The sequence below is a fragment of the Drosophila mauritiana genome, chromosome X (genome assembly GCF_004382145.1).
Source record: "Drosophila mauritiana strain mau12 chromosome X, ASM438214v1, whole genome shotgun sequence".
Lineage (NCBI taxonomy): Eukaryota > Metazoa > Arthropoda > Insecta > Diptera > Drosophilidae > Drosophila > Drosophila mauritiana.
In genome coordinates, this window is record NC_046672.1 from 4,551,913 (window position 1) to 4,579,454 (window position 27,542).

Here is a 27,542-nt window from a genome sequence, read left to right on the forward strand (position 1 = left end):
TATTAATAGAATAGTTCGATGCATACTTTTCGAAAGTTTCTTAAGTGACTATTGATAGTTGCAACCCTTTTTTGCCCCAAACTAGAGAACATTCCACGACATCGCCGTCACTGGCAGTCATCTGGATTTGTGACGCTGCCCACACTGAGAAAAACGCTGGAGGAGCAGGATCCGGAGGGGGCAGACGCGGGCCAGGGGTCAGGGGTCACGCAGAGCTTGCTGCAATTGTGGCGTCGCAAGCGCAGCGCTGAGATTCACAACATCAACAATACGGATGCATTCGCATTTAACGTAACGGAATACTGTCAAAATGTGAGTAAAATGTGGTGGAAATACCGTCGATTTCCCTGGAGAAAAACACGAGAAAATGGCTAAACAGTGAAAATCACGAGGGGTGTACAAGTGCCATGACTATGATAAATTCGGTGATAACTTAAAATGATATCAGTGCTTTGAGTTTTGAAAGACATGCCTTCACTCAGTCGTTTGGGAGTACGACTGTGATATTCCATCGCTTAAAAGGTTGTTATTAATGGAAATCTATGTATGTATATGTTTTAGGTGACTTATTATAACCATGGTCTTTCGGAACTGGGCTATGATGAGCTATACAGCTATCTGTGGAACCTGTTCACCCTGCTGGTCTTCGTGGTGTTCCCCCTGCTTCTACTGGCCACCTTCAACTCCATTCTCATTCTGCTGGTGCATCGGTCCAAGAATCTGCGTGGTGACCTGACCAACGCCAGCAGCATAAGGCGCACAAAAGTGAGTTAATCGAAGCGATGAAAATCGATATGTTGTATAAATTCTGAATCCTCAGCGCAAATCGAATTCTGGACTAAAAGGCAGCGTATCGCAGGAAAATCGCGTGACGATCACACTCATTGCCGTGGTGCTAATGTTCATAGTTTGCCAACTGCCCTGGGCGATCTATTTGATAGTCAATCAGTATATGGAAATTCAAGTTGGCACTCAGGTGGTGGCGGGAAATGTGTGTAACCTGCTGGCCTCCCTACACGCCGCCTCCAATTTCTTTCTGTACTGTGTGCTTTCCGATAAGTACCGAAAGACGGTGCGAGAACTGATAACCGGATATCGGTATAGACGTCGACACGCGCGGAACAATACGAGTCTCTATGTGCCGCATACGACGACTACACTGACCCAAATAAATGGCGATCATTATGGCAGTAATTATGGCGGAAACGGAAGTCGTCGAAATCGCAATACGGGTCGCCTGATAGCGTGAACCGTAAATCGTGGATGTATAATAAAATATTAGTGGGTTAAACTCCATGAGGAGAAGGAGAGTGATAGCTGATATCACGAAACTTCTCCACGCGAGAAGAGGGCTTTAAATTTGCCAGCAAATCACGCGGAATCACAAGTGAGTTGATTGAATCAAAAGTGATTCGGTTCAAGCGTGCGGTTAGCAGAAAATTTAATTTGTTATATCAATCGATATCTATGTATATCTCAGTCTATATATATATACTACATAACATACATTGTGCCATAATGTGATGATTATAGATTTATGCTAGTTAACCTAAACGTAATTGTTGTCCTAAGTACTAAACGCATCAAATCAAATACACGCAAAATACACACACACACACGAATTAACAAAGGTCCATTGAGAGTTTTGCTATTCGCTCGTCCCACGGGGCGTATGAATAACGCATCAATGCATATTAACTTGGTGACCAACAAATCGTTGAATATCGTGGCATGGTGCTTAGTTAGCATATCCTGCGAGACTGCGGCCAGCGGAAAAGGACAACATGAGAGGGGAACTATGCAGGAAGAGAGAGGAAACAGGACCTTCTGAATGTGAAGCTCGAATCGTTGCATTCCCTTCAGATAAAGGTTTCAATTATATGTTGTGGCATTATTGGGTCATAAACCAAATGCTGTAGCTGTGCTTAGACGCATAAATAAACCATATAAACCTACGACGTACCACCAATTGTTTCCAAGGATAGTTAAACAAGATCCCGATCTCGATGAAAAGATGTCCCCTTTACCTGCTATTGCGATAATTGAAGTGTTGACAATGGGCAGCTGCAATCGCCAAATCTCCAGTTGCCAGTTAGCAGCAGTTGAATTGGGCTGACCGATACCTAATTGAATGGCAGCCAAAAACCAGGTTCTTGCCCATTTCCCAGCTGCCCAGCTTCCGGGCTTCCGCATCCTGTTTGCTGTTTGCTGGCCCAAAATGCCGTGCGAACAGCTGCTGCAATCGAACTGCTGCAACTGCAGATCCAACTAAGCCGATAATTGAAGGTGCTGGGTTTGGGCAGTGGGGAAACTTCCATGTAACCTCAAACCGCCCGGCCTTCCAGGATAATTGGTTCGTTGGGAGCTGGCCATCGATGGCAAATGCTAAAATACAAGTGAGAATCTTTTTTGGAATGCCGGCAATAAATTTCCAAAGGGGGAAAATGTGGAAAAGCGAAATCTAAACCATCCACACACGGAAAGCCACACACAAACGTAATGGAGTAACAAACATTTGCGGTTTACTGCATTGCTATTTCCATCCACACATGCACAGCGGTGGTCACAAAAATAGTCCCAGCTAAATGCCAAATTTCAATTTAGAAAATGAGGTTTATCTTAAAAGCAGTTTAGCAATGTATTTTTGATTTTTCTCCCTGCTTGATACATTTTTAATTTATAACTTTCAATTGCTAACATTTCAGTTGCATATGTTTGCGTATTGATACTGAGCAATCGCATTTGTTGTTAAGAAATTGAGAGCACTTTTGAAATAACAAGCTGAGAAAGAACTCTTTATTAAATGTGCGGTAAGTGGGAAATGAAATACGTAGCTATGAAAATGAATAGAACAAATTGAGGAACACATTTTAGGCGAGAATCTAACATTTGCTTCAATTTAAGCAAGTTAAAGACGTCTATTCTAATCTGATGTCTTTTATCCTATCATTTCATTGGAAATGAACCAAAAGCTAGGGGTGGGTTTGGTGTATTATGAAAGTGTGACAGCTGATTTCACCACCCCAATTGTGCCCGCCTGCCACAACTAGAGTGCATGAAAAATTACAAGTCAGCGCCACAATTGAAATATTTCCGCCTCAACGCACTGAAATGCGCAATCGAAAATAGTTATCTGTGCGCCCCACCCACTGCCACCCCCTTCCCCCTTCCCCCTCCATTTTTTACACGCCAAAAATATGCAGTCAAATCGTGCAACATATAGACATTTTCGATGGCAGGGGGGTGGCAGATACGAGTATGGCTGATATGGCAGACGGATGTGGCAGCGACAAGGACAATATCGCTGTGGACACATATGCGCATTATGTGTGGCCCAGTTGCCAGCTTCGGAAACTGGCTACTGACTACTGGTTACTGGCTACTGGCTACTGGTTTCTGAATGCCGATTCGGGTCCGAGAAATTTCCATATTTGATTGTTTTTGAACGCCTGCCGCAGGACGAGAAAAGCTGGGAAATGCTGCATAAAAAGCTCACCAAGAGCGGCGTCTGTTTATTGAAAACGGCATATAAAAATCGAATGGGCGGCGTCGGCGTCGCTCCTTTTTTATATTCTTTTTTTTTGTTTGGCTCTGAATTGTGGATATGTGGAATGCAGCAGGCATAACATACTTTTGGGGGAAATGCATGCATTTATTTACAGATATCGTACGTATGTAGGTGCAAGGACATCCCGACCGCCCAACGCCAAACGAGAAAATGGTAAAAAAATATTAAGTGAAGGCAAAGAAAAAAAAAGGGAACAATGACATTTAGCAGAGTGCAACGACTTACGAGTACCCTACTCTAAAAATTAGATACATGTTGCAATGTGAATTTAAAACAAGTGTGCAGCAATCTAAAGTGATGCAATTTTGCATATAAAACAAACTTATTTGCCAGGCTAAATAAATTAATTTTATAAAAAGAGAAACATTCAGTGTATTTTGCTGTTAAAGAAAACCAAGTATTCCGATCGAAAATATTAAAATAATTTGTTAAACTTACACTTGTTTTTTGTGTTGGCGCTACCCAAAAAATAGTAAAACATGCAAAACATTCGCAGTGACACAAAAGCAAAAAAGGATAAATATAAAAAAAAATCGAATGAACTTGCAAAAATAAACAGGGGAAAAAATGTAAGCACTCATGACAAAGCGAAAGTCGGATAATGCCGTAGCAAAAACAAGAAAAGTGGCAGAAACAGCAGCAACGGAATAACATTATAAAGTATCATGACAATTTTCTTTTTTTTTTTTTTTTTTGTTTCATGCAGCCGGCAGCGACAGTCAAAAAGTTGTTACCAAAAACAATTTTCGGATTCAGTAGTTTGTAGCTGCAATCTTTAAATGGATGTACATGGCAACAGGGAAGTATCTGAAATTAAACGCAAACTGATTGCAACAAGAGGATAACGAATTTCTACTATTTATGTGTCATTCATAATGCAAGCAATCAAATTGTTCAGTTAAATGCGTGTTTTCTGTCGAATTTAAATATTTAAAAGAATTCTTAATATGAAAAGGTATGGGAAATAACGTCTCTGCTCTTTTTCAAATATTTTATAAACAATAATTTTCTACAGCAAATGCAGTCTAATAATGTACATGTTTTTCACCTTAAGCTTAAGCAAGAAATTCAACTTTCCCACCCTTTATTAATTTTGCGTAAATGTTTTTTTAAGTGTTATTTGTTTTAAGCAATTTGTATTTATTTATTTAGTTTACCCAGGCTTTTTTATTGCTATTTTGGAGCAAATCGGAGGCCATAAAACTGTGCAAATTCAAATATGCTACAATTGAGCCTCGTAAAATTTTACGTCGAGCGAGACAGCATGAGCGAGTGCGAGCGAGATAGGCAGCACAAGATGGGGTTCTAAAGGGGAAAAAAGCGGGCACAAAAACATTTTGCGGTTGAAGGCAGTTAGCCAAATAAATGTACAACTAGATAAACAAGCTGCTCAAACTAGTTGCACAGACAAACACACACACACGCAAGATCCTTTAGAAAGGGACGGCTATATGGGAGGTGAAAGAGCGGGAAAGAGGTACGAAAAAAAGCCCCAAAACTGACAAACCGTTTAATCATTGGAGTTGTTCTCTCGGTGTTTGCTTTTCATTTTATAGTATTTGCCCATTTCTTGATGCTCATGTGTGTGTGTGTGTGTATGAGTATCTGTGTGCCAGCTGGCTAATTTTCGTTGCCTACTTTTCGGCACTTTTAGCACAATATTAAGCAAAAGTATTAAATAAGTAAGTTGTTCTTGAAGCAAAAGGATTTTAAATTCGTTTTTAAAATATATTGTTGAAATATCTTTTAAGTGCTAAAAACTATTCAAAGTGCAATATACTTCAAATACTTCATATATGGTATCACCTGGTATTTCTGAGCTCAATAGTTGTTTTGATTGCACTTCTAGAATTGAGATAGGGTAGCAAGTATTTATTTTAATTGTTGAGTTTTCGGCATTTTCCTTGCCACACACATCGGATTAAATGCGTTGTGTGTGTAGTACACTCTGTGCCTAATTTTTGAGCTTTTTCCTCGGAATTTCGTTTTTTGCCATTAAATGCTTTCAATTAACAATCTGTTGTGGCTTAACTGGAATAGCCTACCCTATTTATACTTTAATACTTTTATACTTCCACTCACGCACATTACACACGCACACACACACACTGATACCGTTTTGGGGATACCCTTTTGGTGCTCTTTCTGCTGTTTGTTTGCTGTTTTCTTATGTTTTGTGCCGAAAATTTGCTTAATTAAAAATAACAAGCAAAGCCAGCAGCAAACACCAGCCCATTGCAATTTTATACCCAAAAAAGAGCCCCACTTGAGGCAGAGCAGGCAGAAGAATAACAACCGCAGAGCTACAAGCAAAACTTTGTTTAATGGTTAGTTAAGCGTTTAATTTGCACAAGGCCTTGGAGCTCATCATCCACTCGCACCAGATACAGATACAGATACACACATACATAGCTACATATATCTTCATAAAGCCGCAAACTCCCCTGATTACTTTTTAAAAGCATCTGAGGCCCATTTACCGTGAGTTGGTTATTATATTCTGTGGAGCACTTTAAACAGCCTAATACTTTCTACCAATTGGTAATTACTTTCACTTCGCCCAACTAACTCAAAACCATGGATTTAGATACTTTTATAAGATATTTTCAAAGCGCGCGCACTATTTTTTTAATGACCAGCTGTACAGATATTTTTCTATTTCACCAGCAACCAGCGCTGATCAGCCCAGTCGATTTTCATTTAGTATTCAGTAAAAACTTTCCGTTTTTCCCCAGATTGCGGAGTCAAGTGGACTTTTCCAAGGGGGGAGGCGGTGGAAGAGGTTAATGGCTTTTTGCTGAGTGCAGCCATGTTTGTGGGAGCCAGCGAATGCCAGCTAAGCGGCTTAAAGTTGACGCACTAAAATAATTTCAGTGTTAATTGTATTTGAAAAGCATCAAGGCTGTTGGCCCGTGCTCACTGGCTAAAAACTTTTGCCTAATGCCAATTAGAGGAAATGTCCATGTTGCTGTTTTTCGCATTCGGATTTTGGGGGGCGGGGAAAAAAAAGTGGCGGCCACAGAACATGGCTGATTATGCGATTTCCTTTTATCTACGTCACTTTGCCAGCAAAATTCGGAATTTCAAAATGAGAATAAAAAGACAAAATTACTCACTTTAAATGAGTATCAGCGTTTGCTTCATTATTCAATTAAAGCTCTTTGTTTTTTTGTAGCTCCAAAATGTTATTGAATTGCAGAAAAGCCAGCGATTATGATGAAAATAATGATGGTGCTCATAATGATTATTGATGATTATTCGAAGAGCTGCTTGGAGGAAAGCCAAAACGTACAAAAACACTTTGTAGGTACTAAAAACTATGGCAAATCATATATATATCGTTATTTTTTATTCACAAACGTGTTCGAATATATGGATTCTCTATATTTTCTTTGAATTTGAATGGGGTTCCTATTGATTATTTTGTTTTAAGATATTCCATACCCTAGCTCATACACTACACTCATAGTGTAGCAAAGTTAGCGACAGTGCCGGCATGCCCCCGAATCGAAACCCTACAGGTAATGTAGATTTCCAGATTGTTCAACTGCAATCGCTGGCCTGTTGGCGAAAGTCTGGACTGTCAGCATTGTGTGTTTCAAATGGCAACATAGCTGCGAAGCCCCAACTCAGCCCACTCCTCAGTTGGCCAGCAGAACACAACAGTGTCGCCAAGCTTCATAGGCTGGCTTGCGCAAAATTTAACTTTTTAATTAAGGCGAGGCAATGGTTTTTATTTCGTTATTTGTTTTCCCTGACGCCCGGCGGAGTGGCAAGTCCTGCCACAGGACAAAAGGCGGCCAGGAAGCGCAACAGGCAAACTTGACACATAAAACGGGCATAAAGAACAAAAAGCGGAAGAAAAACAAGCACAATATTCATAAAAAACAACAGAGCCGCCAGCCGCCTGCAATGCGATATCGAGTTGCTGAATACCCTGCTTAAGCCGCAGTTTTAAGTTTAATAATTATTAAGTTGCAACAAGTTATTATAAAGCAAGTTAATATAAAAAAACATGTTATATATAGTTTTCTTTTGTTTTAACTTGAAATGAATACAAATAACTGGGCATGCCTTCCAAAAACGGCAGAAAAACAACTTCAAAGCGGCGACAGTTTAGTGTTTTCCCAGAGCCTATGTATGGGTGTGTGTGTGTTGGTGCGCTTGGTTGTGTGGGTCACTTGGCAGCCATCTTGCGGCTGTTGTGCTCAGCTGACAACAAAAGACAGGACAAAAGGACTTTGTCTGAGCCTCCGCCTGTCGCAGTTGCCTTAAAAGGACACTTAACCTTGTCAGAGGCAACTTCGTCCTGCAGATCCGCGAATTGATGATATTTTAAGCACAACGCGAGCTCAGAATTTCCAGGATAAAGTGCACTCTAGTGCCTGTGCACAATACATGAAAATAATCAAGTTTATTTTATGAATCCGTTCTACTTTCTTTGTTTTATATGCTATGTATTTTTAAATTCATACAATAGTTACAATGCTAGTATGCTACGATGCAATTAAATTCGGTTCGGTTAACGTTGCGTATACGCAATTCGAGCGGCTGTAAGTCACTTTCCATGGATTGAGTTACGTAACGGCCAACGTTTCTGAGCCGTAATTGCTGAGCGGCATTGTGTGTGCGTGTGTGTGAGTGTGTAGCTCGTATTACCAATTTATTTGACAAGCTCGCAAATTGCAGCTAACCGAAAGGGGAAAATCAGAGAGCAGCTAAAAATTGAGCATGAAATAAAAATAAGATAGAGATGAAAAAAATGGGAAAAGTATACATATGCATACATATACATGCAGTTGAACCTACAGTGCAGGCCATTTGATGTGTGTGTGTGCTCAGTGCCTTATTGACAGTTGATTTGCACTCTGATTGCACAAAAGGAAACTCGAAATCCGTACATTAATTAAACACTGAGCTCGTCTGAGTCGGAGTCTGTGAAATCTGCCTGTGTGTGTTTGTATCTGCCACGCCTTCGTTGCGGGGGCGGACAGGACGTGGTGTTAGGCAGGTTGGGATTGGGAATCGGTAGGGCGGGGAATGGATTGCCCATGGATCCCGACACCGGAAGCCATCCGTATAGATATGGCTGCCCTGCTGATTCGGTTTCATTGCTTGCAGTTTGCCTTTTTATGGCTTGGGCTACGCTCAAATCATACCAGACCAATTCCTTGCCACCTTACAACACTGGCACAAAAATGTTTGGCTTTAATCGTGCAACCATAACTAAGGAACTAAAGTTGTAGTTGTGCAAAAGTCGAAGAGCTTCGCTCTTGGCATTGGCCAGACATTTTCTTGGCATCTAAAGCTGGTCCCTTTATTTTGCTCAGTGTTGCTCAGCGCTGTTTTTCGCCCTTTGGCCGACTTTGGCTGCAACCCTTCGTTTTTTGGCCCCACTTGAGGTGTTTTTGCCGCTTTTCCCCGTCGCTGTGGCCATGCAAATTTTATGAATATCTGCCAAAATGGGAAATAAGCAAATAAGAACATTTCCCGCTTGGCTTTACATCACAGCACGCAGCTTGTGCAGCTCGCAAATTCATGGTGGGCAACTTTAAATTTAACTGACAGGCGGCAGCTGCTCCCAGGACTCGCAGGACCTAAACACCACGCCCCCCACCACCCAAAAGGATCCTGTTTTGGCCATTTATCAAATGTTTTGCCTGCAGACGCGCGCGCGTCGCAAGTGTCGTTAATTATGCCCGTCTATGTGTGTGTGTATTTTTTTAATTTTCATTATTTAATTTATTTTTTTTTCCATTTGACTGCCACATCCTTGGCCGCATATTAATGCATGTTTATTTGCCAGCCTGGTCGCACTCAATTCACATTTATTATTATTTATGACCGTGCATTATAATTCATTTAGAGGGTGGCGCTGGGTGGACGCGACCTCGTCAAGTTTTAGCCGACCGCTCATGTGTGTGTGTTTTTTTTAGTAATTAATTAAGTGCCCCTCTTCGGTAGCTAATTAAAATTGAAAGTGCGCGCCTAATTGGTAGCATCAACAGCTGGCGCTTCAATGATTAAAAAAAAAAACACTTGCCAGCTGTATTTTTACGCATTACGCATAAGTACGCATTTAAGTGCTGGCCTAATTTCAGCAATTGCTATTGAAACTATTGAGATCGGATATAGGAAATCGCATACAAATTAAGGCAAAGCGGAGATGGCTTCGTCTGAAGAACCTTGGATTATCTGTGGGTCCATAGGCTCGTTGCTTATTGTGCAAGTGCAGCCAATCAAAATTCCTGTTATAAAATCAAATTTTCATTGCACACAGGGAGCGTTTTCCTTTAACATTGCTGGCATTTTGGGCACTTTTCGGTTACTCGCAACTGGCAGCTGTTTGGCTGGATTCTCGCTTTTTTTTGTGCGTTTCTAACTGGTTTTGCAGTTCCGGTTCCGTTTTCTGATTCGGGTTTTAGCGGGCCCTAAGCTGGGGGTCGCTCCAATGGGTTCAACTGTAACCGGGCACAAAGGGCAGCAATTTTCGGGCCGCTTTCAGTTGTAGTTTCATCTTTCGTTTGTTTTACAATTCACACTGGCACACACACACATGCAGGCAATTTTTTACGCCTCACCTCAAAGAGTTTTTCAGGCCTTGTGTTAGAATTTAACCATTCGCTTTTTTATCGCTTGCCCCGAGGGCGAAACTAAAAAAAAGAGAAATCGCACTTCAATGATTTGGTTTGTTGCGTTTGGCGAGCGTTGAAACGATCTATCAATGATGTCCAGCTTTATTGGCAACGAAACAGCAAGAGGGTTTCAATCACGCATTTGCCGAATTGTAAATTTCTGTGGTATAATGTAATTAATAAATGCAATATGCTAAATTCTATGGAAGGCTGAAATATTATTATTAACTGAACAAATTAGTTAGGCGGTATTTCTCAAGTCGTATTTCCGTTTTGTGGGCAGCTTTTTTCAATGCGCCGCACTGCGTTAAACAACAATTTTTCCAAATATTCCATCACCTTTTGTTGGCCTCTTTTGCCTTGTGTCCAATTGCTGGCGAAATGGGTTAGTTTTTGTAGGATTTTTTCCTTTTTATTTAAAAAAAACATCGTCGGGCTGCTATGATATTCATCCCGAACTCCAATAGAAAGTGCAAAATTTGAAACAATAACTTTTACGCACGTCAGTGTAAACTCACATGGAAAATTTGCATGCCTTACAAACACGAGGGGGGGGGGGGAGGGGGGGGGGTTGGTTGGCATGGGGGGTTGGTGGGAAAAATAAAGAAAAATGGCAGAACCCTGAAAGCAAAGTGAAAATGTGTTTGAGTTTGTTGTAACAAAAGAACCGAAAGCGGAATATGCACGGAAACATGTTTTTGTTGTTCGCCACTTTTTCTACCACCCTATACAATCCCCCCCTCCCCCCTTTCCCTTGGTGTTCGCCATTTTTGTTTAGCATTTTTATTAAAGCAATTTGGCTTTGTGTAATTTGCACTTCATTAGGAGCTGGCTGAATTGAAATTGCCTAAATGGAATTAAAGTTTTGCCGGCGGAGCGTAACTAATGAATGCGCGTAGGGGCATTTTCTAGCCACGCCCACCAGTCACGCCCCACAACCTCAGCCGCCCATCCCCATCCCCACACGTTTGAGGCGGATTTATGTGGCATGCACTTAAAGTGACTCTGCGGTTTCGTTTATGAGCTGCTGCGGTCCGAAGCGACCATGCAAAAGTCAGTGGCTCTGGCTGATAATTTATAAACGCTCACGGACCCGAAAACGAAACCCAACCGGGCACTGGAGACCCAAACAAACCAAAACCCAACCCAACCCAACCAAACCAAGCCAGACCGACAAGTGAGCCCGACGAAGTCAGTGGATGCAGTCTATTAGAGCGCGTTAGACACCCAAATCCCAAACAGGATGCACAGCAACTCACCCACACAGGTGTGCAGTCAATAAAAGTCCAAGTTCGGAAAGGAAATGCACGTATGTGTCAGTCTGTGTGTGTGGGGGTGTGTGGGTGTGTGTGTGTGCGGTTGAAACAAGCTGATGATTAATGCAACTCGAATTGCAGACTTTACTCTCAACTCGCAAGTCCAAAGACTAACCGAAATAAACTTGAGTCAAGTTCCACTCCTGCCGGCGGCTAAAAACTATGACTACCAGAAAGGGGCAAAGCTGCCAGTGATACCCTGTAATCCGATTTCCAAGGGGATTAGGAGGGAAAGACGAAGTCGTAGGTAAAACTAAATACATTTTAGGGTTCAGCTGAAAACACACAAAGCACTGTATGTATTATAATATGCAATTTTTGATTGCACACAGTAAAATGCATAAAGTGAAAGCAACTTACAGTAAATGAAACCCACTTTTGTGCTAACTGACTTGCTAATAGTTCACTCAAGGGGTGCATAAATCTTAAACTAAATAACTGCAATTATTGGAGTGCATTTATTTTCCATTAGTTTCTCACAAAAGGGTATTTTTGCACACCATAATTGAATGCAGCCGGTGTGGCATAATCAAATCCCAAGTGTCTCATCTCAGTGGGAAGCGCCGCAAGTTGTCGCCAAGACTCCGGAGAACTTTTCATTTTCGGTGCGGGGGGGCAGGGGCATCGCCAGGGGGGGAGAGGGGGTGGTATGGCGGCAGCATTTTGCGAAAAATGATTAATGCGATTTGAACTTAAAATTTACATTGTGTTCATGATATTTAGTTGAATTTATGAGCGCTGTTTGAGTTTGTAAATGAGTTGCTCATTTAATGTTTTAACATGCACCCCACTGGCCACTCCCCCCTCCCCCCTCCCCGCTGGTAAAACCAAACTACACGGCTTGCAGACACCGAAAGAGACGGCGAATACTCGGTCAGAAAGAGGTAGACATACATACATACTGCTGCTAGAATGGCGAAAGGCTCAACTGGCAGAACGGAATTAATGATTGTATTTCATTTCATCTGGGCAGCAGCAGAGGAAACAGCACAGTCATGGGCACAAAGGCTTAAAGCACTTATCAGTTGTTTAAACGCTTTTCACCTTCCAAACCCCCCACCCCCCCTCGTCAGTGAGCGGGGAAAAGTTCTTGCCACAGGAAAAACGGAATGCGGAATGTGAAAAGTCTTGTGCAATTACTGCAGTTCAAGCCTCGAGATGTTTTGCATTCTTCATTAAAATCTGCATTGCAGGAATGCATATATCATTAAAGTATCTGCGAAATATGCTTAGTTCCTGATGCTCTGGACTAAAAGTAATAGTAGGAATTATAGCTAAAATCACATCAATCATTTAACTGGGCTGCGTTGAGTGCCATTTTCGGCAGCGGAGTGGGAATGGTGCACTCAATGGAGCCGGTGTGGTGCCAGTGGAACCCAAAGGATGTCAGCAATCTCAGTTAAGGTCCTCGACTTCCATCCCCCAGCTGCAAACTGCAGAAATTGGGGGTCGCCGTCATTTTGGGCTTCATTCTGTGCTTGTCTTTGACGGGAGGACATCGATAATTATCGCACAAAATGTGTCCCCGGGGGTTGAAGCGGGGTAAGGGGGTGGGTTGTGGGTGGAAATGGGCCTGTGGCCAATGTTCTTTTGATTTCTGTCTTGTCTGTCTGGTTGGTTGGCTGTCTGGGCTGTGCACCTCTCGCTCTGCCTCTCGCATGCCCTCTCTTTCACATACATGCCTGAGTATATATGTGTGTGTGTGTGTGTGTGTGAAAAACAAGCAAATTTACAGCACACACAGGCCTGCATACATGTGCATAAATTCATTGTCACGGGGACAACGACGACGACAGCAGCATCAAATGAATGAATGAATGTGTCTCTGGGTTCGGGCCTCTCTTTCCCAGGTCCTGTGTGTCCTGGCCTCTAACATGTGTAGCCTGCTTTTAGGCTAAAAGCACACTACACACACTATTCACACACGCGCACGCACACACAGGCACACCCACTTCGTTGCTGGCATAAATCTTTGGGACTTTTGTTTGATCGAACGCAAAAATAATGGCGCTTTGTTGTCCTGCCTGCCATCCCTCTTCTCTGTGTGTGTGTGTGTGTGCAAGTGAGTGTGAGTCCTGCCTTCATAAATTTCAGCCAGGCCAACTGAAGGCGCAAAGAGAAATCAGCAGGAAAATTGACCTTTTAGCTCACACTTTCAGTGCGCCGCCCCTCAGCCCCTCGCCCTCACGTGCTGCTAATGATACGAAGAGCCTCGCCATCCTGCTCGTCCTGGCCACTTTCTTGTGCGAATCTGCATCAGGAGGCAAAATGATTGACTGACCAACTGACACACTGAGTGAGAACAGTGACCTCCAGTCACCTGGAACTCGCCACATGTTGGAAGGAACTCGGCTAACGAGTACGCAGATACAAATGGCAACAAAACCAACTTGGATACTTAGATACTTGAGTCCGGTTACGAAACATTTAGTATCTAGTAAACAGCAATTGTAAATTCCAAAAATATATATATAGAATATATATAGCTTGGCAATATCCTTTGCCAACGGGTTAAGATCCTCTGTCACTTAATTGCCAAAAGTTTGAGCTGCTCCGTCATATTCCACCAATTTCAACGCCCATTTGGCCATAACTTCTGGCTGCTTTTCTACTTCCACTTTGAGTTTTGATGGGCGCTGCAGACGCGACACTTTTTATGGCTCTCGCACATTAGGCATTCGTCATTAAAGTTTATATCTCGCCCAAGAGCGGCGCCCCTTTCTCACCATTTTCCCCATTTTCCCCACACATCCCCCACTCCACCGAATCCCAGCCTATCTGGGGATATATAAAATGACAATGATGGCTGAGCATAATGCCAACAATTAGGCTGAAAAATGTTTGCTCACGCACAGAGTGTGCGAGCGGGATGGGCGATGGGCCAGAGCGAGAGCGATAGCGAAGAGAAGCATTTTCCGAAATCAAAGTTTGCAGTGATGCACTTGGAGAAAGTCAACTACTAACTACATTGAAAGTCTTGATTGCTGATTCAAAATTGTAATTAAACCTAAACCTAATGCACATTTAGTAGTTGAGCTTAAGTTTTTAAGTTAACATAATGCATTTTATATCCTGGCGATGCACTTTCCAGCTGGCAGTGCAGTGCATGTGTTTGCCTTCGACTAACTGACTGATGAAGCATGTCCTGCATGTTCCTTTCTTGTTTATGAGCCAGTGTGCGTGTGCACTTTGAACAAATTAAAATTGCAAAAATCCTCTTGCTGCTGCACTTATGCATGAAATACAGTGCCGGACGGCCAGAACCTGCCGGCCATAACCGTAAACTGTGGCCAACTGTATCTCATATCTTAATTGCCAACGGTGGCCCGGTTTGGCCAAATGAAATACATAAAATGCATATTCTCGACATTTTTATTACCTGCTCGGCTCGGGCACTTGTTGTTGACAATTTCTTGGCCCATAACTTTGGGCCCACACATCGATAAATGGCCAGAAAAGCAAGGAGCAGCATGGCAAACATCAATTGGCGAACGTTAAACGTGGCCAAGAGCCCTTCGCACGCTTTGGCTAATTGATTGCCTCAAGGATTCGATCGATTATCGTCGACTACTAACTTGGGTGTTATCGAATGAATTGCCAAACAATTTATGCGAGCCTTAATTGATCCGATTTCGTTGAATTAAAGTGAGCATTGATTGCAACGATATTTTCCTATCTCCTTTTTTCTTTTGCGAATGGCAAAGTTTATCGATATATTTTAGTTACATAAATTTGATAACTTTTGATGGGTTTTCTTTTGATTTTGTTAATGCAACAAACGGTTGTTCCATTAATGAACTGAGCAACTACACACTGTGATTTAATTCCCGCCGCTTTTCATCTGGAGTCGCCTTTTCAGCCCGAAGCTGTCCGCTGTCCGCTGTCCGCTGTCCGCTGTCCTTTTATTGTCCTTGTGCCACAATTTTTGCACAGCTTCTGTCAGGAGGCGAAATGCCTTCGGAACTAATTTGCCAGCAGAAGGCGAAACTTTTGAGCAGAAATATATTGCGTTGAGCAGCAAACTAACCGAAAAAGGACAGTCGTAGGGAAAGTCCAACAAAAAGTGGAAGAAAGGATAGATGAATGAATGGGATGGGATGGGATGAGATGAGTTGGTCGGCATGAATGGCACGGATAGCTTTTGGCTCATCATCTCTGGCCAAAAGGCGAAATGAATATAACTTTCGGTTTGGGGGAATGAAGTGCAAATTAATCAACTATAAAATTAATTATCCCTTTGAAGCGAAATGCCATCGCCAATATAGAACAATATATAGTATATATGGTATGTGCCCCGCGGACTATTACCTCAAGTTGAGTTTGAGTACTTTGTGCGACTTTGTTTGGCCTTCTGCCACAAGTAAGTAGACCAATTTCAATATATAGAACCAATTGGCGGGAAATTTGCTGTCCAGCTACTGTCGCATTTCGATCGCATTCATTTCGCCCTGTTTGGCCTTGTTGTTTTTGCGGCTGGCTCAACACAATTAATTAGTTAATGTGCAATGCTTTCGTGTGAAATTTATTGCTATTTGCGCTCTTCTATTTGATGAGTCCTGGCCGCAGCTTCAAATGTTGTATTATTGCTTTGCAGCAGGGTATCAAGGGTTGTTGGGGCTTTTTCAATCGTTTGCAAGCTGTGATTTGATTCAATTCGATTTGATTTTGGAAAGGCATATCTTCTTGTGTGTTTTAGAGTTTGTTCTATATATACATTTAAACAGGGTATAGCCAATTCTAAACGTTTTGCTGTCGCAACCCATGAGCGCTGCCTGTTGTTGTAATTGCTACTAATTACTGGCGCAACGATTGCTGATGGATTTTCTAGACCACCCCCCACCCCCTCATTTTCATTGTGCACGACTTATGCAAATGCGGCGCTACCCGTCTCTATCTCTGTCTCTCTCCATTGGCGACCATCTCGCTCTCGTAAGCCCCTGTATATAATTTACATAAACATCTAATTGCTGGTTGCCATTGTTGTTGTAATCATGCTTAATTGTTTTCGTTGGGCATTTCATGTTCAATGCTCATGATTGAAAGTTTGTGCTTTGGCGGTTTTCGTTGGCAGAGTAAACCGCCAACCGCTAAGCCCACACTTTCCCTTTTGGAAAAGCGGAAAAGCACCACCGCCCCTCCGCCACTCATTGAAGTGCCTTTAAGTGCTTAATGACACGTTTGCATTACTCAATTTCCAGCGAGTTTCCTTTGGGCCCAGCGCGAGTTATTTCCTGAATTCAATTAAGCAAACTGTCTCGAGTTATGGCCAAAAGTGGTTGGATTCCGGGTGGTGGGATGGTGCCCCTCGTTGTATGTGGCACGAACTCGATAAGGAGGGGAATTATGCGGCCCAGATACCCGAAAGTGCCTGCGATACAATGTCTGACAATTACATTGGCAAACACAGAACACAAGATCAACAGCTTTCGGGCTGGAAGCGGGCCAAATCAGTTAATTGATGTTGAAATCGGGCGAAAGTCCTTGGCCCAAACGGCCCTTCAATGCTTCTTGCTCTCGAGATACTTAAAAGCTGATTTCAGTTAATGCCCAACACAAAGATGGCGTTGTGTATGCGATTTGGGTTGAAGTATTTATGATAAGTGCTCAATAATAGTGCTTAAATTTCAATTATGCGGCTCTTCGGGAGTTATAATACTTAAAACTTTAACGGGTATCATAATCAAAAAGCGACAAAAACTTGCAGTATTATAATGATTTCTTGGTGAAACCGATGGATGTCTCAGATATATAACATACCCACTATTTCCGGTCGAAGATTCCACTTGGCAGTGACTCCCGGCAATCAAGCACTCAATTTATTGTACCACTTTTCGGTGCTGGCACATTTGCATATCCTGCATATTTTCCATGCCAACCAAGGCCCCGGGTCCTTTGACATTCGGTACTGGGAGTGAGTGGCTATAGATCAGTGCCAGATGCAGTTGCATTTGATATTTACCTTTTAATATTATTAATATTATGATTAAAGCAGGCATCTGCCGAGAGCATCTCGTATGCATTCAGCGTCCTGGCATCCAGCATCCTATCCTTTGCCGGCATCCTTTGCAAAATGAGCTGACAGCTTACCTAGCTGCCGTGTGTGTGTGGGTGTGTCGGTGTGTTGGTGAGTGTAACTGTGCGTCTGTGCGTCTGTGCATCTGTGTGAGTGTGTGTGTGTATCTGTGTCCTGACATTCATGCACTGAAGCTGATGCCTGGCACTCGCAAATGAAGTTCTTGTGGATTGCAAAATGAAGTCCAAACTTGTGCGCTATTTTTGCCTTTGACAGCTGCTGTTTTTGTTGCCGCCTGGAATGCATGGCGCTTCGACTGCCAGCCCCCATTTTTCGCCCATTTATTCCGACCTCGCAGCTGCCTTGGCTTATAATAATAATGAAAATCAAGGAATATGTAGCGAACGATGTGGCCAAGGCCATGTGACCTGCATTTAAGCAGGGCAACTGAGCAACTGAGGCAGCATGATGAATATACATTATGTTCATTGTCTTTAATTGAAAATCGCACACCCTCTCTCACCATCTGGATTACTGTACCACAAAAAACAACAAAATTTCATTATTTTAAAGGACGTATGTACGTTTACATTGCTTTCAGCATTTCGCGCTTCCACGCCTTTCCCCCAAGACACCTTTTCACCCATTTTTCCACCTCCTTTGTTGCCTTTGCCTGCGGCTGCCATTGGCAGGACATTTTTGGCTAGAAAAATTGCGGGTGAGGATACTTAACGCCGCCACATGTATAGTTTTTCCACTTTTTTCGCGCACGTACTGAACACCAACGCCTTTTCACTCGCCTCGTGCCACCGGCAACATGCAACATGTGCAACAGCCGCATCCACAGCAGCGAGTTGCTGGCTGTCGGTTTTCTTGTCATTTCATTCATGACATTTCAATTACATTAAAGAGCTACCAGGCGCGACGCTGCCAGAAGCCAATGGATTAAAATTGAGCAACATTAAGATGAAAATATATTTGGGATTTATGGTTTAAGCACTGGGAAGAAAAACCGAAAAGGAACGGGATAAATCTATTAGAAACTTGCGTGATTTCTTCCAACATTTTTGTGACTTCAAGTTCATTTGTAATTAAAGTTAGATTTTTTTTTGAAAAGAAAACCCGTGATTGGTGCTAGATTTCCTTTCTCTCCACTTGCACGCACTTTCGCCTGATATCTCTTGCAAATTTGATTTGCAATTAAGGCAGTAATTTAGCTTTAACCGATATTAAGTGTTGGCCTTCCACTTAAACCGTCTGCCAACTTTGCCAACTTTTGCCGGCGGCTGGAGGCCTGGGTCTTCATTAAAACGGATTCGTGTTGCCGTTCGCTTGATGTTGCTGCTGCTGCAGATGCTGCCGCTGTTGTTGCTGCTGCTGCTGTTGCTGTTGCAGGGGCAGCAGCTGTTGCAGCTGCGGCAAGAAAGGGGCGAGGGACTTAGTAGCTGAGTACTCTTGCAACTGGCAAATGGCATTATTTTTGTTTGACAAGTCAAAGCGGCGCGACATCGCGACTACTGCGACGACGGCCGCAAGAGCAAGAGCACTTCAAAGTTGTCAGAGCATACTTCTAGGCGCGCCCAAGTGCGTGTGTGCCGCACCACCAACCTACCCACCCGCGGAAACAGCCCACAAGTCGCCCAAAGAACCCCCTTGAAGACCCCCTTTTGGCCATGTGTTCCAGTCACTCGGATGCCGGACTAACGAGCCTCGGCACGGGGCTGCCAAAAGTCCAAATGAAACTACCGAAAATTAAACATTTTCCAAATTGTTGCTTTTACATGCAGAACTAGTGTGTTGAAATTCGTAAATAAGCAGTATCTTTTGAAAACAACCTCATTAGCAATGTTTACTTTAAAGTTCAGACAATTGTGCGGATCGGATATGAACATAGTTTTATCCTTGCTCGAAAATAGTCACTGCCAAGCACTGGTTGCCTACAGCGAAGGAGCTCTAAGCGCTCTTCACTCTCTTCGCGTTTTCTCTTAGTTGGCGCCTGGGAAAACTCACCACGGGAACAGCACTGCGCAAACTCACCACAGTGCCAAAAGTGCGAGGAAAACTATTACGGCAACGAGCTGAATGCACGAACCAACTGGCTCCCATTGACATTTTCACCTACTTTCGACCTGTCGCTTTCCCTTTGGCTGAAAAGCGAGCCGAATGCACTGTGGCAGCTTGACCAAGTCCCAGTTGCCTCGTTTACCCATTTCCCCCAATTTCCTCCATGAATTTTCCAAATCAGCTGGCCGAAAAAAAAAAAAAAACAAACGCAAGTCTCCTTCGAAGGAAAATGCCAATGTTTCGGTCTCGGTTTTTGGGTCGAGCAACAAATTTAATTACAGCCTGGGAAAGTGCCCTGAAATCGCTTAAGAAATTAACGAGCTAGTAGTTAATGATTCCACTGTATCCGGTTTTTGCCATTTTTCTCTGTTTTTGTGGCCGCCGCACAATAAAGTTGCATTGAAATAAGGGAAAAGCTGCAAATTGCGCATAAATAGCAAATCGAAGGCCTTGTTAATGCCCTTAAATGTGCAAGGAGTATTTCGATTTGACGACTGGGAGTTAAATTGTATATGTTCTTTAAAAAATGTTTGCCAGCTTATTTGAACATTATAAAATATGCATTCTACATACATAATTTAAACTCGTATTAGCACAAAATATGTATTTAATAGCGTCGTGATTTCAGGGTATGCACACTGGCCAGTCACCCACTCGCTTCCTGCCACAAACACCTCAATAAGACTCACGGATATCCTGGCTGTGAATGTTCCCATTGTCCTCTCTAAATGTGTATGTGTGTGTCGTCTATTAGCCGCTCTCATTCATTGAAGATTCGCTGAGCGATTGGCGACGTGTAAACGATAATCAAGTAATTTCCATTATGCCGGGACACAGACCAGCGAAATGGTCACCCAGTGTGGCAACTAGGGGGCTACGGCTACAATTTGGCATTTAGGGTCTTAAGGGGGGGTGGCCAATAAAAGCCTCACTAAATTGCGATTGTCGCGACTCCGCATGTGCGTGTGTGTGTGTGTGTGTGTTTGTGGCAGGAGATACAAAATACATTACGCATACGCCCCGTGGCCCGAACAAAAGCAAATCCAATTGCCAATTGTTGCGATAAAGCAAGCCAAAAGCAAAGTCAAAGGAAATGTCGATGCTACTTTTTCCTTCCCCGCCATCCCGCCACCCCGCCACCCCTTCATTCCCTTTCTCATTTTGCTGCTGTTGTTTTTCACTATTTATTGGCAGTGGCATTTCATTGTCCTTGCCGCTGGTGGCTTGGCTTTTAGACAACTCTCTTTGACACTCCCATTCCCGTTTTTGTGCTTTTAAGGCGCACGCGATAATGGCCAATGATGCATGTGTGTTGGTGCTGCTATGCGTGCGCGTCTCTGTGTGTCTGTGTGTGTGTGTTTCAGCACTTTGCGACAACAATGCCATGCCCACTAACGAAAGTCCTTTTCGCACACACACCCACACTTCTTCATATAATGGCAACGGCGACGGAAACGGAAGCAACATACTTAGACGCTGACTGAACCGGCCGAAGAGAAAGCGAAAGAGAAGGGTAGAGCGGTGGCGAAAGAGCGATGGCGAGGGAGGGGGGAGGCTACTATGGCGTCGGGTTCAGGGGTCATCGGAAAATCCAGCTGCACAGCCAGCGTAATTGCAAGTGTATGCACTAAAAAACAAGGAAGTTGCCAGTGTATATTGTTTGTTTTTATACTTAAAGTTCAATCAATGTGTTGAAGTTAATCTAAAAAATATCTCTCAAATGGGTATGTTATATTCGATTCATACTAAAAAGAAATTGCACTCCATATGGGCCAGCTTTTTCTCGCTGTGTGCGGCTGTGCAATAAAAACGCAACAAGCGAAATGAAGTGAAGTGAAACGGTCAACGCGGATTAGCGTAAACGTAAAAAGTATCTGCGTGCGTGTGTGTTGGTTAACGTTTTTCTGAGCGTGCGAGTGAGTGAGTGTTAACAGTTAATTGTTTTGCGTGCGTGTCACATATCCCTATCAGCCATCTTCCTTCTGCGCCACCAAATTGTGTCATTAGCAGTCGCATAAAAGCCCAAATGGCCCGGCCAGCTCATTGGCACGTTCCAAAAAGTGTAGAAACTCGAAAAAAACACTGGCCGTGGAGACGATCACATGGCCATCATCATCTTTGTCACCCATTATTTCTTACAGCTGAAGTTTTATTTGGCCTGCTTCGGCCATAAAGTCAACTTGGCCGGGCTTATAACCGCAGAATAAAAGTTAAAAATTTATAAATCACTGTGGTGCTGCTGGTCTTGGAAGCCCATGGGCAATTGCTGATGTGACAGCTTTGTCCCGCCTCTTGCCACCCGTTTTCTCTTTTTTTTTTTTGAGCTGTTTACACTTGCCGCTGCCGTTGTTGCAACTTAAATTTTCCGCTTTTTGATGTGCCAATTTTATGCCCAAAAAAATGAAACGAGACGAACGACGAAATCCAGAAAGGGGCAAGAAAAATACAAATTTATATGCGCGTACGTATGTATAAAAAACTTGCGCCGAGAGGCAGCGAAACTAAATAAATAAATGTGCGCAGACACCCACGCACACTCATGCATGCAAGTTTTATTTAAGAGTGCAAAAAGTAAAGCAATAAACACGCACACACACACACACCCAAACACAAACGCACACGGCCAACAGGGCGTATGTGTGTTATGCATGGAAATAAAAGTTTTCCATAATTTTGTATAAGAAAAGTTTTCTTGCGTTGTGTTGCAAGTGCTTCCTGCCTTTTTTTCGCAATCCCCTTTTTTTCTCTATATATACATATATATATTTTATATATATATTTTTTTTCGTTGGTGGAGGAGGAGGAAAAACTGCTGGTGGTCTAGGCCCAAAGTGGCTACAAAACTTTTACGCTGCTTGTGAATTAATTAAAAGATGAACTGGGCAGACTAACAAAAGATACAAAAATAAAAGATACAAGATACCTTGGATAAAACTAAAGGCAAGTATACGAAGTATATTGAGTGTAACACAAAGCGGCGGCAGTATCTTCGAGGTTAACGGCTTACGTACCCTGTTAACCCGTAGAAAAACTTCTATTTAATGTCTATCAACACTATCGAGGTGACAACAAGTTTTATAAAATATAAAGCGTAATTTTTGTTTGGATGAATACAAAATACAAAAATACAAAATTGCTTCATTTTGCATGTGATAAAAAAGGGTTTGTCATACCTTTTATACTGCTCTTAGAGCTCTCTTTTCCGAGCTGAAAAATATCTGCTTAGTATCTGTATTCATAAAATCTATTATTCTTAGTAGGCTGATGATTTTAATTCAATTGCCATTTGATGTCACTTCAACAGAAAGTTACACATTTCATTCGACTTCGCACAGTCAAGCCGGTAGCTTCTAAAAAACATTTAGTATGACGTATTTCTCGGTTATCGTTTCCGTGATCGCAGCAATTGTGTATTTCATTCTTAACCTGCTGTCGGTTAAGGTGAAGCCCCGTGAGTTCAAATATATAACGGAGACGGTCGTCCTGGAGCATAAGTTGGTGACGATGATCAAGACTGTCGAAGTGCAACGTCCAAAAGACAAAGGGGTGATGGAGCTGGGACATGACCTCTTGGAGAACTTCAGATTGTATGTGAATGATAAAATTCCATCTGACAAAGGGATGATGGAGCTGGGACATGACATCTTGGAGAACTTCAGATTGTATGTGAATGATAAGCTTCAATCTGCTCTAGGGTAAACTCGGACAACTCCGTCGCAATACGTTTCTTCTGGACCACACACTCAAGAATAAATCTCAAGTATCATAGTTAGCCTGGAAAGTTATGCCTGATCAGAATTTGAAGTAGCACCCGCATTTCCAGCCGCTTGCACCGTCCATCTTATACTTCAATGTAATCATATTGCACATTTATACCACAACACGATTATTTTACAAACGTCGAAAATTATACAAACGTTGAATATTATACAAACGTCGAATATTATACAAACGTCGAATATTTATTTCCGCATAATGCCGATTAAAAGAGCCGTTTTGAAATCCGCTTAAAATGGGCTTACTATAAGGGCTGCAGTTTTGGTTGACTTTTTCGTGGCCAACATGCGACGTGTGGCTAAATCCAAAAGGGCCAAATCCGAAAGTACCAGGGTGCCAAATGGGGGGAGGTCCTGTGGTGGTGGGTAGTATGCAAATGCGGCCCTGCAAGAGAGCAACACAAATGCAATTTGTATAATTGACTGTGACTGTGACTGTGACTGCAACTGCAACTGCTTTTCTGCTGCCTCGGCTGCCTCGTCTGCCTAGGAGCCTTTTCGATTTGGATTGTATTTGGGTTGGTATATGTTTAAACAATTTGTGCGGCCATGTTCGGGGACACCCCGTCCACACTCCCACCCAACTGGCCTTTCATTGTGCATGTGTCCTGCATTTTAGTTTCGTCTGCCACGTGCGGTTTTTAGTTTCAGCCTGGTTTTCGGCCAAGTGGGATTGCCAAGCAGTGAGTGGGTGGCTGGAATTTTCTACCACTACTCCAGTGTTGCCGGGTTTTGGAATTTGTTTGCGGTTAAATGCAATTAAAAAGAGATTTACAAGCAGCTCGCCTCACAAAAGTGTCGCAACAGTAGCTCACCGAGCCAAAATAGAGAGACGGCAATAGTTCCGCACACACACACACACACACACACAGAGAGAGACGACAATAGTCCAGCGGAAAGAGACGGAACGAGCGGAGGCTTGACAAATGTTGGCCAGCATTTAAATGGCAGCATTTTTGCCAACCACTGCTGGCATTATGCGCATTATGTTTGCCTTCACTTGGAATAACTAAAATACTCCTTCATACGACTACACTTCATATGCTGCAATTTGGTTTTCGAAATTCGGTTTATTTGGGCTCAGTTTTCTGGCCAGATTCTGGGTATCTAGTCACCTTTTGAAGCCCAAGAAATTCACAAGATCTAAAACAATATGCTTTGTATAAGGAATCTGATATGCCATTTGTGAAAGAACATAATTAGCGGAAATAAGAATCAAATCCTGCGGAAGTCTTCAATTTATGTTCGATCTAATTGGTCATAAGTGAATGACTTATTTCCATGGATATCCTTGAATGGCGGAAGGCATTGAAATGAGCCTGCAAATTGGCTCGTTTGGATTGCGCCAACACAATTCCCATTAAAATTGACTTCAAGTTATTTACATAGCAATTAATAAATGCCATTACAGCCCAGCAGGCATTCGGAAAACTGGCGCAGCAGGCGATTTTCCTGCGGGGAGAATATCCTCGAGGCGAAGCGTGAACATCGAGCTGGGCGACGAGGTGAAGTCCTTCGAGGAGATGAAGAAATGAGCGGAGAAAAAAAGGTACATGTAAATATTTGAGAAAAGCACAAAAGCCAAAAGGGACAACAATGCGATGTAATGAAATGAAATGACAAGCGCCTCAAAGGACAACGAACGAAGACGGGGCCAAAAAGGATCAGCAGAAGATATATCGTATAAATTATAAATGCAAACAATAAAGTATTTCCTTTCTTGTCAGTCAAAAAGACGAAAATTAAAAAATATGTCTGCATATTCAGCTGTAGGAGTATAATGGCAGCGAAGGGAAACTTTTGCCCGAATTGGCTAACCCATCATCATGGCCTTTGAAATCACTTGTGAAAGTATGCACAAGTCATGGATATGTATGTGTATGTATTACGAAATATAAAAATATCCATCCTTTGTTGCAGGCAGCTGTAGCTTAATCCCGTAACTTCATGTCCAGGGTGCTCATGTTGGGCTTGCATCTTCCAGATACAAAGATACTTTTGAGTGAGAGCTGCCAATTAATGCGAATACTTCTCTGTGGGAATCAAGGACGTGATGTGACTCCATTCGCAGCCCGGCCACTTTGTTTTTGGCTTGCCATGGATCCCTTTTCTTCTGCAATTTTCCAAATTACATTTAAAATTTTGCATTTCTGCTTTCCGTCCCTTTCACTCGTCCGTTGTTTGGGCTTAGAGCAAAAATATTTGTATATAAATATTTGCCATGCTTTGTTCGTTTTCTTTTAACGATTTTCAAGCATTTCTTCCATTCGGTCGTTGTCGCTCCTTAAATATATTTCCATGTTTGCCCTGGCTGATTGTAATGCAATTTGTATGCATTGTGCATGGGCAAACAGTGGGAATCCCCGGCAAAAGTCGGGCAATCTGGCAACCCTTTGGGACGCGCAAGCAGCAACTGCAGCTGCAATTGCAGTTGCAGCAACAGCAGCAACATGCTGCCGCAACTGCAGGAAAAATTATGTCGGGTCGCAAATGGAAATTAGTTTCGGTTTTTGTCCCGTCCGCAATGCATACAAATGTCCTGGCTACCGAGTACTGAGTATTTCTGCGCTCTAAGAAACTATTCACTCAAAATACAGAAAAATTCCGCCCAATTAGGGCGCTGCAAAAAAGAGCGTGTTGCTGTCCCTGCAAAACAATTGTAAATCAAAATATTGCACTTGCAGCCAATTGAGCGGACCAACCATCAAAGCAGCAGCATCAGCAGCAAAGCAAATCGTGCGAAAGAAAGCTTAAAAAGCAAAAACAAAGGGTAGAGCGGCAAAACAAGGCAAAAAATGCGGGAAATACATAAAAAGTAAAGGGAGTATAAATGGCTGAATGTCACGTAAGATATACCCTTTATGTTCTGCACCGAAGTTCTACTGCAAGCGAGTGCATATTAAGTATACGCCCCGTGAGCGTAAGGGAATTGCAGAGCAAGTGTCCCCTTGGATATATCATTACCAATACAACGTGGTGCGAGAAAAAAAGCCAGACTCACTTGCCCGCCAGTTGGCCTGTAACAATGACATCGGATCGGACCCGTTCTCGTACTCGGACTATGACTCGGCATCGGAATCGGTATCGGAATAGGAATAGGACTCGCTCAACTTGGCCATAAGCAGATCCCGCATCACAGGCCAACTGAAAGCGGGCGCATTTGGCCTTTTGTTTCAGGGATTTGAGCTTTCAGCTTTTGCGATGGGGTTTTAGGGGGCGTCTCGATACCCGGCATTCATTTCAGGCCATTGAAGAAACGTCAGCACAATCGCTCTGAATGGAAACCCATGTGCAATTGACTCGCATCTCATCGAAGAACTCCCCCTCAGTTTTCTACTTTTTTTTCCAGTTCCTGCCAAGTGTGTCATTGCGAATGTCATACAAATTGTGGAATGTCTTCAGTGTCAGAGTCTCTGGTTTGCACTTTTTCAAAGGGGGTTATGGATGGGGGTGCTATGAATGGCGCAAAAGAGGGCAATGAACAATTCAGCTTGCACTTTGACACCAATATAGCAAAGCGAGCGGGCAAATGACGTGGCTGAATAAACGGAAACGAGGTACTTTCGTACATATTACTCTTAGTTATCAAAGCTCTCTGTAAATGAAAATTTATCTCTGATTTTTTAAGAATTATATAATCTACGCCTAGTCATAATAGCGCTACTATATTTAAATGTAATCTTTTGCATTCACTGAGCTGCACTCCCTTATCCCTGATGAGTTTAATAAGCAGCAGGACTCTGGAATCGCTGCTGCTATTTCATCTGGCTAATGGCAGGGGTATCACATGGATTGTGGGTCCTGCCCCCCAGCTAAAATCCCAACTTGCTGTTGATATTTTCCTCTTTTTATTTTGCCCACACACACAGCTTGTAACTAAATAATCTTTGTGTAAAGTTTTTCTTTGTGGCGCCGAGCTGAGGAAAATAAGAGGGAAGTTGCTGGAGCTTAGGATACCGCCTGCTGTGAAGGAGTCTGATCCCGCCGATTGCCATTGCCGGAGGAGAAGCGGGACAAAGAGCCAGCAGAATCAGTTGGCCATAAGCCACCGAAAGCCGCGTGACAAGAGCTGCAAAATGAAAAGATGTGGATGTGGCCAGTGGCCTGGCATACAGTTGAATGCTAAGAAAGACTTTCGCGTTTAACTGGGGGCACAAAATAACAGTGCAA

At 42.8% G+C, this 27,542-nt stretch overlaps 1 protein-coding gene across 4 annotated transcripts in view; it reads left to right on the forward strand.

Annotated features, from left to right (window-relative positions):
- LOC117147871 overlaps positions 1-27,542 on the forward strand; it is a 55,235-nt gene that overhangs the window by 18,317 nt on the left and 9,376 nt on the right. For 3 of the 4 annotated variants that reach the window (XM_033314950.1, XM_033314951.1, XM_033314949.1), the window contains exons 7-9: positions 86-312; positions 562-765; positions 821-1,614. In XM_033314950.1, the coding sequence (XP_033170841.1) occupies positions 86-312; positions 562-765; positions 821-1,249 (860 nt within the window). In that variant the 3' untranslated portion in view covers positions 1,250-1,614. Of the gene's footprint in view, positions 1-85; positions 313-561; positions 766-820; positions 1,615-27,542 lie in introns of those variants that run through there. The other variant, XR_004459879.1, reaches the window with a different exon arrangement.